This window comes from Oncorhynchus mykiss, chromosome 17 (assembly GCF_013265735.2).
Source record: "Oncorhynchus mykiss isolate Arlee chromosome 17, USDA_OmykA_1.1, whole genome shotgun sequence".
Classification (NCBI taxonomy): Eukaryota; Metazoa; Chordata; class Actinopteri; order Salmoniformes; family Salmonidae; genus Oncorhynchus; species Oncorhynchus mykiss.
Window position 1 is genome coordinate 57,081,710 of NC_048581.1, and position 13,904 is coordinate 57,095,613.

Here is a 13,904-nt window from a genome sequence, read left to right on the forward strand (position 1 = left end):
GTGTCTCCCAGTACTCTCTCTGCAGAGTCATCTTCCACCCCTCCCTCTCATCCTCTTTGTTGTTCTCTCTCGATGGGTAGCCTTGTCTTGGTCCTCTGCTCTGTTTACTATTGTGTAATTTTCTGAGTTGTCTAAGATTGTGCTGCGTCAAAGGTGTAGATATTGTTCATAGCAAAATGGCAGGTAAATCTCAATTTAATTTGTCCATGTTTTTGCTGTTGATATAAGATCCATTTTCCATAAAATACCTGCTCTAAGAAGAAATCACAAATTAAGTCATAGGCTAGATGAGGCCTGGGATGTTTAAAAAGTATGACTGGAATCCTGAAAATAAACCAACCATTTTCATAGCGTGCTCTCCTCCCCATTGGGTCATTTTTAAAAAATGTAGTACCGGTTTCCTCTTGTCTCCATGTTTATTTTCATTCAAGACCTCCGTTGTCTCTTGCAGCTTCCCTGATTGTACTTTGGGGCCCTGGTTGGGGTTTTGTGGTTAGCAGCAGCTCATCCTCTCTGCAGTGCTGCATGTCGCGCTCTCGCTCTCTCTCTCGCTCTCTCTCTCAGCCTGCTGGCCTTGACCTCCTGTTCCCTCCTCCCTCTCGCCCCACACTCCCTGTAGCAAAGTTAATGAGCTAAACACTGTCCTCCTGATATACCAGAGAGCAGAGCGTCAGTGTTCCCATCCCCCACCTCAACCGACAGTGTTGCTGCCTGTCTTCCTCTTTCTCATGTTAGTGGTGTCAACAGAATGAACAGACCACGTGTTGATCTGGCAAGACAAAAACAAGTATCAATAGTTGAAGCCTGTGTGTAGTGGTGGGTGGATGTTTGTATTGGATGATTGTGTTTATAATCAAGCCATGGTATTCAACAACTCCATTACAATGTCAGACAACTAGACACCTTAACAACCAAATGGCCCTGTTGTATATAGATGCCTGGTTTGTTTTTGTCAAATGGAATTTGTCACAACATAATGGTAGTAGGAGTGACAAGAAGGTAGCAAAGCTCATTCTGAAACTAGTTAAAAAGGCAGACTAACTAAACGGAGCACAGAGATATACATATATATAGCTCATTATGTCCTTTTCTTATAATTTTCTGACAAACATATCAGTTTGAGATTGGTGAAACACTTCTCATTGATGATCTTATGGGGACTTTGTGCTGGAAAGCTCTACATGCCCATTCACTCCCCCATGTCTCCCCTACAGAAGCCCACCCTGACCAACGACACGAAGGACACTGACTACATCCCCCATGACCTTCCCCAGCGGCAGTCTGTTCAACCCCTGGAGACCTGCAGCATCGCCCGCAGAGCCAAGCGCATGAGAGCTGAGGTGGGCCTCTTCCTGGGTCTCCATAAGTCACAGTTCTACCTCTAGGTCCCCATAAGTTACAATAAGTACATTCGCTCATTTTTCATGCCTCTGACATGCGGTAATAATAAAAAGTGGTGTAATGGCCTACAGCTTTGTTGACATTTTGTTTTAATTATTGTGATATGTTTTACTGGTACAGCATACCCCCACTATTTGTTTTGCTGGGAAGCAGTATTTCCTTATTTCACCCTGACTATAACTCACAATAGTTCTCGGGTCCTCATAAGACACAGCTCTTCCTGAGCCAATGGATGACTAACACCCTGTAAAACAAAAGCCCAGTGACCCAATGCAGACAAGCGGAGGTGTGCAGCTTTGCATGTATTTCTGGACACCAAACCAAAGATCTTTTGTGTGTATGCAATTGTGAGCTCATAAAAAGGATGTTGCTATCTCTGAAATTCCTGTCGTGGTCCACATGGCATGGACCCCTCTTCTCTTTCTCTCTGGCAGGAAGGCTGTATGAAGACGGTGACCGAGGAGGACTGTGAGAACCGGCCCAACCTGAGGAGGAGGATGGGCTCCTACGTAGCCAAGCCAGAGCCACAGGCTGGTAAGCTCTGTCCTCTGGCAAAGTTTAGTGCAATGTGAAAGAACTGAATAAATTCATTAGGCCCTAATCTATGGATTTTACATGACTGGGTGTATGAAGATATCTGAACTGGGACATTTTCAGTTTCCAGGAACTATGTACACATCCTTGCGACATGGGGCTGTGCATTATCATGCTGAGACATGAGGTGATGGAGGCAGATGAATGGCACGACACTGGGCCTCAGGATCTTGTCACAGTATCTCTGCGCATTCAAATTGCCATCAATAAAATGCAATTGTTTGGTGTACATTGTCCATAACTTATGCCTGCCCTGGTCACATAGCACTCTGGTCACAACATTGACATCAGCGTCCCGCTCGCTCACACAACTCCATACATGTGGTCTGTGACTGTGAGGCCGGTTGGACGTACTGACAAATTCTCTAAAAGGATGTTGGAGGCGGCTTATGGTAGAGAAATTAACATTCAGTTCTCTGGCAACAGCTGTGGTGGACACTCCTGCAGTCAGTTTGCCAATTGCAAGCTCCCTTAACTTGAGACCTCTGTGGCATTGTGTGATACAACTGCACATTTTAGAGTGCCCTTTTATTGTTCCCAGCACAAGGTGTGCCTGATGTAATGATCACGCTGTTTAAACAGCTTCTTGATAATCCATACACGTGACAGGTGTGGCATATCTTGGCAGAGGAGAAATACTCACTAACAGGGATGTAAATTAATTTCTGCACAAAATTTGAATGAGATAAGCCTTTTGTGCGTATGGAACATTTCTGGGATCATTTATTTCAGCTCATGAAACATGGGACAAACACTTCATGTTGCATTTATTTTTGTTCAGTGTTTATTAGAACAGGGTTGTTTATTAGTACGTACTGTATTCCTTGGCCTCCATTAACAATGTGATAAATGTATTTCAGTGAAAGTGTTACCTGTTCAGGTGAAACAGGAAGCCACCGAGCATGAGGAGCCAATAACAAGTGACAAAGAAAACATGCTGACTAAGAAAAACGACCCCACAGTGAGTAAAGCACCTTTATATATGCTAATGTATTTTAGCTAATCATGGATAATTGCCTCTTCATTATTACTATGATGATGGTAATGATTTTAATAACCATAATGGGTACCATTTATACAGGTCACGGTTTCTCTCAAAAGTAACTCATCCCAGCCACCCACCTGGTTGATCTATGGCAGCCATTTTGCAATGTTTTAGCTGAAAAGTGTATGTGTCGCTGTGTCTGTCTGTCTCAGGTGGACCAGTACATGTGTCTGGTGTGTGGCAGTGGGAGCGAAGAGGACCGCCTGCTGCTGTGTGACGGCTGTGACGACAGCTACCACACCTTCTGTCTGATCCCGCCCCTCCACGATGTCCCCAAAGGAGACTGGAGGTGTCCCAAGTGCCTTGCTCAGGTGACAGACAGCCTCTCTCTTCCAGACCCAATTACCATACTACTCTGTCAACACAATCCACACACCCCGTCCACTGGGGAAGCTGTTGAACACTGCAGTAGCAGTAGTCTGGAAATGGAAACTCCAATATTGTTTTCACTGTAAAGGCAAACACACAGCTTGACAAAAGCATGCTCAAATTCTGCTCTTCTGTATGTTATTTTCTGTAGCTACTCAATGGAATTCTTCTCCTGTTTTTTAATTTTAATTTTTTATTTAAAGGTGACATTTGCTGTATTAGTGCTTACTTCCCGTTCTTGTCTTCCCCACAGGAGTGTTGCAAACCTCAGGTAGCCTTTGGTTTCGAGCAGGCTGGCAGGGACTACTCTCTACGCACTTTTGGGGACATGGCAGACTCCTTCAAGTCAGACTATTTCAACATGCCGGTTCATGTAAGTTTGGTAGTATATGTGGTGTTTAGTAGAGGGAGAACTGGAAAATATTTGTATTTAACAAGTTTGAAATGGCGTGCTTCTGAACTCCAGCCTGATATTGACTGTATTAGATGGAGCTCAGTCGGAAGTTGAGGTAACGGTGTGTCTTTCTCTGTCTGTCAGATGGTTCCAACAGAGCTAGTGGAGAAGGAGTTCTGGCGCTTGGTCAGCACAATCGAAGAGGACGTTACTGTGGAGTATGGGGCAGACATCGCCTCCAAGGAGTTTGGGAGTGGCTTCCCCATCAGAGGCGGACGATTCCAAGTCTCCCCTGAGGATGAGGTACAAAGGCTCTCTTACAGGTTAACATAGGCTAGGTATTGGGAGGATTATGAAGTTTATTTTACCACAACATTGCAACAGTACATCATCTCCGATCTAGAGAGCAGTTTGTCACCTAAAGATAATACATTTCTTTAGAATCTACTTCTCACAATATTTTCTAGATCTAGAATTGAGACAGTCATTAGCTAGCTAGTAGCTAATAATCACAACCTCCCAGAAATCTATGCCCCTCAGAGACCCTGGTAAAACTTGTTGCTAGTATTTATGGTGATATTGGAGTTCTAATGCAGATGAAACCCTTCCCAGTAAAGTAGCATCTCAGACCCAGTATCTTAGACTGTCACCCTGAGTTCAGTCTAGCCTGAACTTGTCCTTTCTCTGGCGCTTAGGATTACCTGAGCAGTGGCTGGAACCTGAACAACATGCCCGTGATGGACTCCTCGGTGCTGACTCACATTACGGCTGACATCTGTGGGATGAAGTTACCCTGGCTCTACGTGGGCATGTGCTTCTCCTCCTTCTGCTGGCACATTGAGGACCACTGGAGCTACTCCATCAACTACTTGCACTGGTACAGACAGGTGTCCTCTTAAGGCCCCGCAAGCCATCGGTATAATATGACCTTGTGTCTGGACCTGGGATAACTTGGCCCTAGGTATCAAGCATTGTGTAGAGGTCTAAGCAAATAGTCTCTGCTTCTTTTATTCTGAGGAATCTTTTGAAACCCATATGCTTGTTTACTATTGGAGTTAGTTTATTGGTTGACGTGGTATTAAACACACAAGAATACACCTCAAGCTTTAGTGATAACGTCAGTGTTTTTGAGACAATGGCATCTGTGTTCTCAGGGGAGAGCCCAAGACGTGGTACGGGGTTCCGGGATACGCTGCAGAGAAGCTGGAGTGGGTGATGAGGAAACTGGCCCCCGAGCTGTTTGAGTCCCAGCCTGACCTCCTGCACCAGCTGGTCACCATCATGAACCCCAACACACTCATGAACCACGGCGTCCCCGTAAGTACCACACCCACCAACAACACACATACAGTGATGAAGGCAGGTGGGTAAGTGAAAAAAGATAACATTGTGTGTAGCTATGGTATTGGTCTAACCATGACTTCATACCTACTCTTCTCTAGATTTATCGCACCAATCAGTGCTCTGGTGAGTTTGTCATCACCTTCCCCAGAGCCTACCATAGTGGATTTAACCAGGGCTTCAACTTCGCTGAGGCTGTCAACTTTTGCACCATGGACTGGGTAAGATGCCATGAAGTCCCTCATAAATACCATACAGAAGCTAGTAATTTAATAACCGGAAGATGCTTCTAATGAGCAGTGGACAAAAGCCTTTATACCCTGTAGCTCTTTGGATCAAGTGTGGTTATCACTGATGTAACCAGCACTGTGTATGGATCTTGTTGATGGTGTTAAATCGATGGTAGAGTATAGTTCTAACCCAAAGCCTCCCGCTGTTTCTCAGATGCCCATGGGCCGCATGTGTGTGGACCACTATCGGCAGCTGAATAGGTACTGTGTCTTCTCCCACGACGAGATGGTCTGCAAGATGGCGTCCAAGGCGGACACCACCATGGATGTGGCCCTGGCCTCGGCTGTGCAGAGGGACATGACCGTCATGCTCCAGGAGGAAGACAAGCTGAGGGACAAAGTCAGCAAGATGGTGAGAGGCCTCTCATACCGGCACGTACAGTGCATTTGGAGAGTGGTACTGTATGTGTGTGTATGTGTGTGTATATGTGTGTATATGTGTATATGTATGTATGTATGTATGTATATATATTTATTTATTTATTTATTTATTTATTTATTTATTTATTACATTACACAGTGCCTTGCGAAAGTATTCGGCCCCCTTGAACTTTGCGACCTTTTGCCACATTTCAGGCTTCAAACATAAAGATATAAAACTGTATTTTTTTGTGAAGAATCAACAACAAGTGGGACACAATCATGAAGTGGAATGACATTTATTGGATATTTCAAACTTTTTTAACAAATCAAAAACTGACAAATTGGGGGTGCAAAATTATTCAGCCCCTTTACTTTCAGTGCAGCAAACTCTCTCCAGAAGTTCAGTGAGGATCTCTGAATGATCCAATGTTGACCTAAATGACTAATGATGATAAATACAATCCACCTGTGTGTAATCAAGTCTCCGTATAAATGCACCTGCACTGTGATAGTCTCAGAGGTCCGTTAAAAGCGCAGAGAGCATCATGAAGAACAAGGAACACACCAGGCAGGTCCGAGATACTGTTGTGAAGAAGTTTAAAGCCGGATTTGGATACAAAAAGATTTCCCAAGCTTTAAACATCCCAAGGAGCACTGTGCAAGCGATAATATTGAAATGGAAGGAGTATCAGACCACTGCAAATCTACCAAGACCTGGCCGTCCCTCTAAACTTTCAGCTCATACAAGGAGAAGACTGATCAGAGATGCAGCCAAGAGGCCCAGGATCACTCTGGATGAACTGCAGAGATCTACAGCTGAGGTAGGGGGCTCTGTCCATAGGACAACAATCAGTCGTATATTGCACAAATCTGGCCTTTATGGAAGAGTGGCAAGAAAGCCATTTCTTAAAGATATCCATAAAAAGTGTAGTTTAAAGTTTGCCACAAGCCACCTGGGAGACACACCAAACATGTGGAAGAAGGTGCTCTGGTCAGATGAAACCAAAATTGAACTTTTTGGCAACGATGCAAAACGTTATGTTTGGCGTAAAAGCAACACAGCTGAACACACCATCCCCACTGTCAAACATGGTGGTGGCAGTATCATGGTTTGGGCCTGCTTTTCTTCAGCAGGGATAGGGAAGATGGTTAAAATTGATGGGAAGATTGATGGAGCCAAATACAGGACCATTCTGGAAGAAAACCTGATGGAGTCTGCAAAAGACCTGAGACTGGGACGGAGATTTGTCTTCCAACAAGACAATGATCCAAAACATAAAGCAAATTCTACAATGGAATGGTTCAAAAATAAACATATCCAGGTGTTAGAATGGCCAAGTCAAAGTCCAGACCTGAATCCAATCGAGAATCTGTGGAAAGAACTGAAAACTGCTGTTCACAAATGCTCTCCATCCAACCTCACTGAGCTCGAGCTGTTTTGCAAGGAGGAATGGGAAAGAATTTCAGTCTCTCGATGTGCAAAACTGATAGAGACATACCCCAAGCGACTTACAGCTGTAATCACAGCAAAAGGTGGCGCTACAAAGTATTAACTTAAGGGGGCTGAATAATTTTGCACGCCCAATTTTTCAGTTTTTGATTTGTTAAAGTTTGAAATATCCAATAAATGTCGTTCCACTTCATGATTGTGTCCCACTTGTTGTTGATTCTTCACAAAAAAATACAGTTTTATATCTTTATGTTTGAAGCCTGAAATGTGGCAAAAGGTCGCAAAGTTCAATGGGGGCGAATACTTTCGCAAGGCACTGTATACAATCAAAAGTTTGGTCACACCTACTCATTCAAGGGCTTTTATTTTTACAATTTTCTACATTGTAGAATAATAGTGAACACATCATAAAAAATATGAAATAACACATGGAATCATGTAGTAACCACAAAACAAATCAAAGAATGCTGAGTGTGCAAAGCTGTCATCAAGGCAAAGGGTGGCTACTTTGAAGAATCTCAAATATAAAATATATATATTTGTTGAGATTGCCTGCAATGACAACAAGCTCAGTCCGATTATACTGTGACACACAGCCCCAGACCATGACGGACCCTCCACCTCCAAATCGATCCCACTCGAGAGTTCAGGTCTCGGTGTAAGGCTCATTCCTTCGACGATAAATGTGAATCCGACCGTCACCCCTGGTGAGACAAAACTGCGACTCGTCAGTGAAGAGCACTTTTTGCTAGTCCTGTCTGGTCCAGCAACTGTGGGTTTGTGCCCGTAGGCAACGTGGTTGCCGGTGATGTCTGGTGAGGACCTGCCTTACAACAGGCCTACAAGCCCTTAGTCCAGCCTCTCTCAACCTATTGCAGACAGTCTGTACACTGATGGAGGGATTGTTCGTTCTGGTGAATATCTGTGAAGTAATTTAGATTTTTTCAAATTATCTTTGAAAGACAGGGTCCTGAAAAAGGGACGTTTCTTTTTTTGCGATACCTGAAAATAGCTGTGCAGCGACGCTCCCCATCCAAACTGACAGAGCTTGAGAGGGTCTGCAGAGAAGAATGGGAGAAACTCCCCAAATACACGTGTGCCAAGCTTGTAGCGTCATACCCTAAAAGACTCGAGGTTATAATCGCTGCCAAAGGTGCTTCAACAAAGTACCTAGTGAAGGGTCTGAATACTTTTACTTTGCAAAAATGTCTAATCCTGTTTTTGCTTTTTCATTATGGGGTGTTGTGTGTAGATTTAATCAATTTTAGAATAAGGCTATAATGTAGCAAAATGTGGGGAAAGAAGGGGTCTGAGTACTTTCTGAATGCACTGTATTCTAGTCCTATCCAATTGAACTATTGCTCTACATATATTATTCTATCCATCTTCTGTCCATACATCCCATTTATTTATACTCTGACATTGCTCTTCCTAATATTTCTTAATTCCATTCTTTAACTTTTTTAGAGTTGTGTATTCGATTACTGCACCGTTTCGCTACACTTGCAATAACATCTGCTAAATATGTGTATGCGACCAATACAATTTGATTTGAAATGGCCACAGTTAACTTTCCTCCACATGTGTCTATGTGCCCGGGTCATCACTGTCTCTCCTCCTTGTATGGCTCTAGGTGTGGGTGTCTGTGTGTGATCTCTTTGACACTACTAATCTGTGGGTGTGTGTTGATGACCATATCTGTGTTCCCAGGGCGTGCAGCGTTCCCAGCAGGCGGAGTACGACCTGCTGCCAGACGAGGAGCGCCAGTGTTCCAAATGCAGGACCACCTGCTACCTGTCTGCCCTCACCTGTCCCTGCAGTCCCGGCCAGCTGGTGTGTCTGCACCATGCCCACGACCTCTGCTCCTGCACCTCCAGCGAACTCACACTCAAGTAAGTCAATCCACAGCCAAGTTAGTTCTAAATGGCCACATAATGTTAATATACATCATGTCCCCCTCATTATGTACATCCCATGTTTTACAGAAACGCACAGCTCAAATGCAAATTTACAGATCCCATGCACAAATGTATTTAAAAAACAATAATTATTTTCTCAACTAAAATGCCCCTTTAAGAACGTGTCAACTTAAAGTAAGGGTCAAAGTTGGAGTGCGCAGCATTGAAACGTCTAAAGGCCTAGACCTTCTGATAAAGACGAAACACTAAAAAGATATGGGTCACCTGGCTAGAAAATCACCAATTGTGACAGCTGTTACTCAGCCAGGATTAGTCCTCAGAAACACACTAGACCTGTGTCTTGGTCTACAGCTACAGGTTTACCATGGCTGAGCTCTACCCCATGATGGAAGCAGTCACTCTGCGTGCTGAGTCCTACACATACTGGGTCTCCCATGTCAGTGACATCCTGGAGGCCAAACAAGACAAGAAAAGTGGTAAGTTGTAACCCTAAGTAGGATACCTCTTTGGGTTCAGGCATCTTTGTAATTCAAATGGTTCATTACGTAATAAAACGCTAAATGTTTTGGTTGCTTATTTGCATAACCCAAAGAAGACAAGATGTTCTTAAATATCTCATGGAATGTTTTGTATTCCTCATCACCCAGATATGTTGTCTTTGTCTAAGGATGCACACAGAATACCAGAATAGTTTAAAATAGATTATTCTCTACCCTTTGCTAATTGTACAGCTTACTTGATCATTGGACCGTGATTCTTTGAATGCATTGATGACTGTGTTTTAAAGCCATGTTGGTTTATTTATGTGTGTTCAGGGTTGGAAGAGCTGCGCTCCCTGGTGGTGGAGGCAGAGGTGAAGCGGTTCCCTCAGAGTGACCTCCTGCGGCAGCTCCGCACAGTCACCCTGGATGCTGAGAAGTGTGCTGTGGTGGCCCAGCAGCTACTCATTGGGAAGAGACAGACCAGGTAGGCTGTGTGCGTATAAACACACATGATTTTCTATTATTGTATTATCATGCTTTTTTAATAAAAAGATGTTACCCCCTTTTTCTCCCCAATTTCGATCTTGTCTCGTCGCTGCAACTCCCCAACGGGCTCGGGAGGCGAAGGTCGAGTCATGCATCCTCCGAAACATGACCCGCCAAACCGCACTTCTTAACACCTGCCCGTTATCCCAGAAGCCAGCCAGACCAATGTGTCGGAGGAAACCCAGTTGAACTGACGACTGCGTTAAAACACTGCACCACTCGGGAGGCCCATTTAAAATGCTTTCTAATGTTAAAATTAGGGATGAACCGAAATTACAACATCCTCCACGACAGAGAACAGTTTGTCAAGGGCAATGAATACCATTATCTTGGCGTTAAGGGTTTTCGCCTTTGAGTTGTCTCGCTGAAATGTTCTTACTCTTTCAAAGGACTGCTCGACTTGAACTTGTTGGAAGTGTGAGCTTAGTTTTTTTTTTTCTTTTGTTCTAAGTAGTCGCCGAACGTCTGGGGGTAATGCAATTTAAAATTAGTAATTAGGTTTGTGGTATTGAAAGATTTCACTTTCTCCTGTCCTCTGGAAATAATAGCAGCCTTTTTGTTATCTTCCTTTGAAACTTCAAAATAGATCCACACAGCAAACATTGTGGGCTAGGTTAGGAATGCTGTGTTGCACATGTAGCTTAGTATTTTTCATGACGTCATTGTCATCTACCTACGTTATATAGGTATGCACATCAGCGTTAAACTAGATATCGGGCCCATGCCGATGTTGGCATTTTTAGCAAATATCGTCCGATATGTTACCGATTTATATTGTGCATTCCTAGTTAACATCCTTTACCATACCTGATTCTTGTATTCTTAGCCACATAGTTAGCCAAATGATAGCTAATTCTGAAAGCAATAACGTAAGTAAGTAGCCTTGCACAAGCCTTGGCCTGACAAGCCAGAACAGCTTATAGGGTAGGAGCCAAAGGCAGCTTGATGTACAAGTACACGCCCTGGACAGGACACACATCTATCGCAGAACAAATGTGCTTTAGTGAAAATGTATTCCAGCTTGTGTGCCCTGAATGTTAGCCGTGTCTCTGATCTAGTGTGTTGTTGTCAGGTATCGTTCAGGTGGAAGGAAGTCCCAGAGCCAGAACCTGCTGACAGTGGAGGAGCTCAGGTCATTTGTCAGGCAGCTGCACAATCTGCCCTGCAGCATCCGCCAGGCCCCGTTACTTAAGGTAGGTGTTAGGAAGGTTTTACTTGAAATATGGTTGACTTAATTACCTTACATGCTGACCACACCAAAAATAAATGTACACATACATGTTATTCAATCATTGCACCCACAATGCTTGCGCGTGTCAACGAGCGTCTGCATAGCCAGGCGCTAAAGGAGAACTTGGTTCTATTTGTGACGTTTGAAGCGCTGCAAGTCCCACCTCTCCCATCTCCTCATTAGTTTAGGGGCATATACCTATGTGGGTGATTGAAAGATGAACTGAGGTCCACACTCCAGTCCAGTTGGGTGGTGGTAATGCACCTTAAAGTTGGATGCCAACCATCATATAAAGTCCAAAAAAGAAGCCTGAAGGAGGAGAGATTACAAGAAACTAACTCTGTTTACCCTTTTATCTCTGGATTAATTGTCGGAGTAGAGGACCTTGTGCATTTCAGATAAAATAACAACCCAATGTTTATATCCTAAGACAAATTAGCTACTAACAGCAAGCTATCTAGCTAAATTACCATGAAGGTTTAATGCTTTTCGACCTGTCCCCATATTAATGTAGTTGGTTCAGAGTTTTGATATTTCAACCTGAGTGTCCTGATCGTGTCTGGTGTGGGTGGACAAAATCAACATGCGAACGATGGCACACGCACGTGCGAGCGGTTTGGTCAGCATGTTAGTTAAATGACATTAAAGTAAATGCATGGTGATTGGGGCCGGAGGACCTACTACCACCACAGTGACAAGTACTTTGTTTCTCACTTCACTAACACACCTGACTCAGCTCAGCAGTCTTGATGAGTTGATTGATTACTTGATGTGACACTAGGCTGGGACAAAAGCCTACCTACAAGCCACCGTAGTCTTTTAGGACCAGGAGAACACTGAAAAAAAACTAATTGATTAGCGCTTTAACCTGCTTGTATTTCCCCCAGGACCTGCTGACCCGCGTGGATGACTTCCAGCAGAGCAGTGAGCAGCTCCTCTCTGACGAGGCCCCCAGCCCAGTGGCGCTGCAGGGCCTGCTGGACCTGAGCTTGGGCCTGGATGTGGAACTTCCCCAGCTGGCCCTGCTCAGGGAGAGGCTAGAGCAGGCCCGCTGGCTAGACGGGGTTAAGGGGGCCAGTGTCCGGCCACACAGCCTATGTCTGGACACCATGCGGAGGCTGATAGACCAGGGGGTGGGCCTGGCCCCACACAGCTCAGTGGAGAGGGCTATGGCCCGCCTGCAGGAGCTTCTTACCATGTCGGAGCACTGGGAGGAGCGGGCGCTCCGCCTCATGGAGGCTAGGTGAGAGGCAGACGAGGAGGCGAGTGGCTTAGACAGTACTGTAACTGAATATGCAATGATTTATATATACACTAGATGACTGATAGGGGGCGCTGTGTTTAAGCCACGTCTTGTCACTCATCACCATTTTAGAAAATATTTTGGAAGCTACAGAAATGCCTTTATTAATGTCTACATTATTCTATTACAGACCTTAATGCATACATTTTTATATTATGTGAGCTTAACATAAATGTCTGAAAATATATAAATGTTTTCCTTAAAGTATCATTTTTAGAGATTGCTGTTACTGTCCCCACTACTACAAAAAATACTTAAATGCATGTAATTTTGTCCTTAACATTTAATTGAAATACTGTAGAATTCCATTCAGCCACTCAATAGCCAATACATAGCATCAGTAATCCAGGGTTTATATACACTGAGTGTACCTAACATTGGGGACACTATTAATATTGAGTTGCACACCCTTTTGCCCATCATGAATTAGTCGGGGCATGGACTCCACAAGGTGTCGAAAGCGTTCCATTGGAATGCTGGTCCATGTTGACGCCAATGCTTCCTACAATTGTCAAGTTGGCTGGATGTCCTTTGGGTGGGGGACCATTCTTGATACACATGGGAAACTGTTGAGTGTGAAAAACCCAGCAAATTTGAAGTTCATGAGACGCACACTGGTCCGCTCTTTTGTCTTGCCCATTCACCCTCTGAATGGTATACATACAAAATCCATGTCCATCTTTTAAACTGTCTCCTCCCCTTCGTCTACACTGAAGTGGATTTAACAAATGTCATCAATAAGGGATCATAGCTTTTACCTGGTCAGTCTGTCATAGAAAGAGGTGTTTGTAGTGGTTATATTCTACATGAAACAATGTACATGGAAAACTCTTGCCCTGAGACAGGGCTGTAGACTCCTAGCTGTAGTAGGAATCAACCTGAGACAGGGCTGTAGACTCCTAGCTGTAGTAGGAGTCAACCTGAGACGGGGCTGTAGACTCCTAGCTGTAGTAGGAGTCAACCTGAGACGGGGCTGTAGACTCCTAGCTGTAGTAGGAGTCAACCTGAGACGGGGCTGTAGACTCCTAGCTGTAGTAGGAGTCAACCTGAGACGGGGCTGTAGACTCCTAGCTGTAGTAGGAGTCAACCTGAGACGGGGCTGTAGACTCCTAGCTGTAGTAGGAGTCAACCTGAGACGGGGCTGTAGACTCCTAGCTGTAGTAGGAGTCAACCTGA

The 13,904-nt window shown here is 44.3% G+C and overlaps 1 protein-coding gene across 1 annotated transcript in view; it reads left to right on the forward strand.

The window, feature by feature from the left end:
• The window catches only part of LOC110494185 (lysine-specific demethylase 5B-B), a 31,258-nt gene that overhangs the window by 7,789 nt on the left and 9,565 nt on the right, over positions 1-13,904 (forward strand). The window contains exons 5-19 of the mRNA XM_021569006.2: positions 1,215-1,340; positions 1,836-1,935; positions 2,856-2,956; positions 3,193-3,351; positions 3,663-3,782; positions 3,948-4,106; positions 4,499-4,680; positions 4,958-5,120; positions 5,246-5,365; positions 5,589-5,786; positions 8,958-9,139; positions 9,518-9,642; positions 9,982-10,132; positions 11,267-11,387; positions 12,313-12,668. Of these exons, the coding sequence (XP_021424681.1) occupies positions 1,215-1,340; positions 1,836-1,935; positions 2,856-2,956; positions 3,193-3,351; positions 3,663-3,782; positions 3,948-4,106; positions 4,499-4,680; positions 4,958-5,120; positions 5,246-5,365; positions 5,589-5,786; positions 8,958-9,139; positions 9,518-9,642; positions 9,982-10,132; positions 11,267-11,387; positions 12,313-12,668 (2,363 nt within the window). The remainder of the gene's footprint in view (positions 1-1,214; positions 1,341-1,835; positions 1,936-2,855; positions 2,957-3,192; positions 3,352-3,662; positions 3,783-3,947; positions 4,107-4,498; positions 4,681-4,957; positions 5,121-5,245; positions 5,366-5,588; positions 5,787-8,957; positions 9,140-9,517; positions 9,643-9,981; positions 10,133-11,266; positions 11,388-12,312; positions 12,669-13,904) is intronic.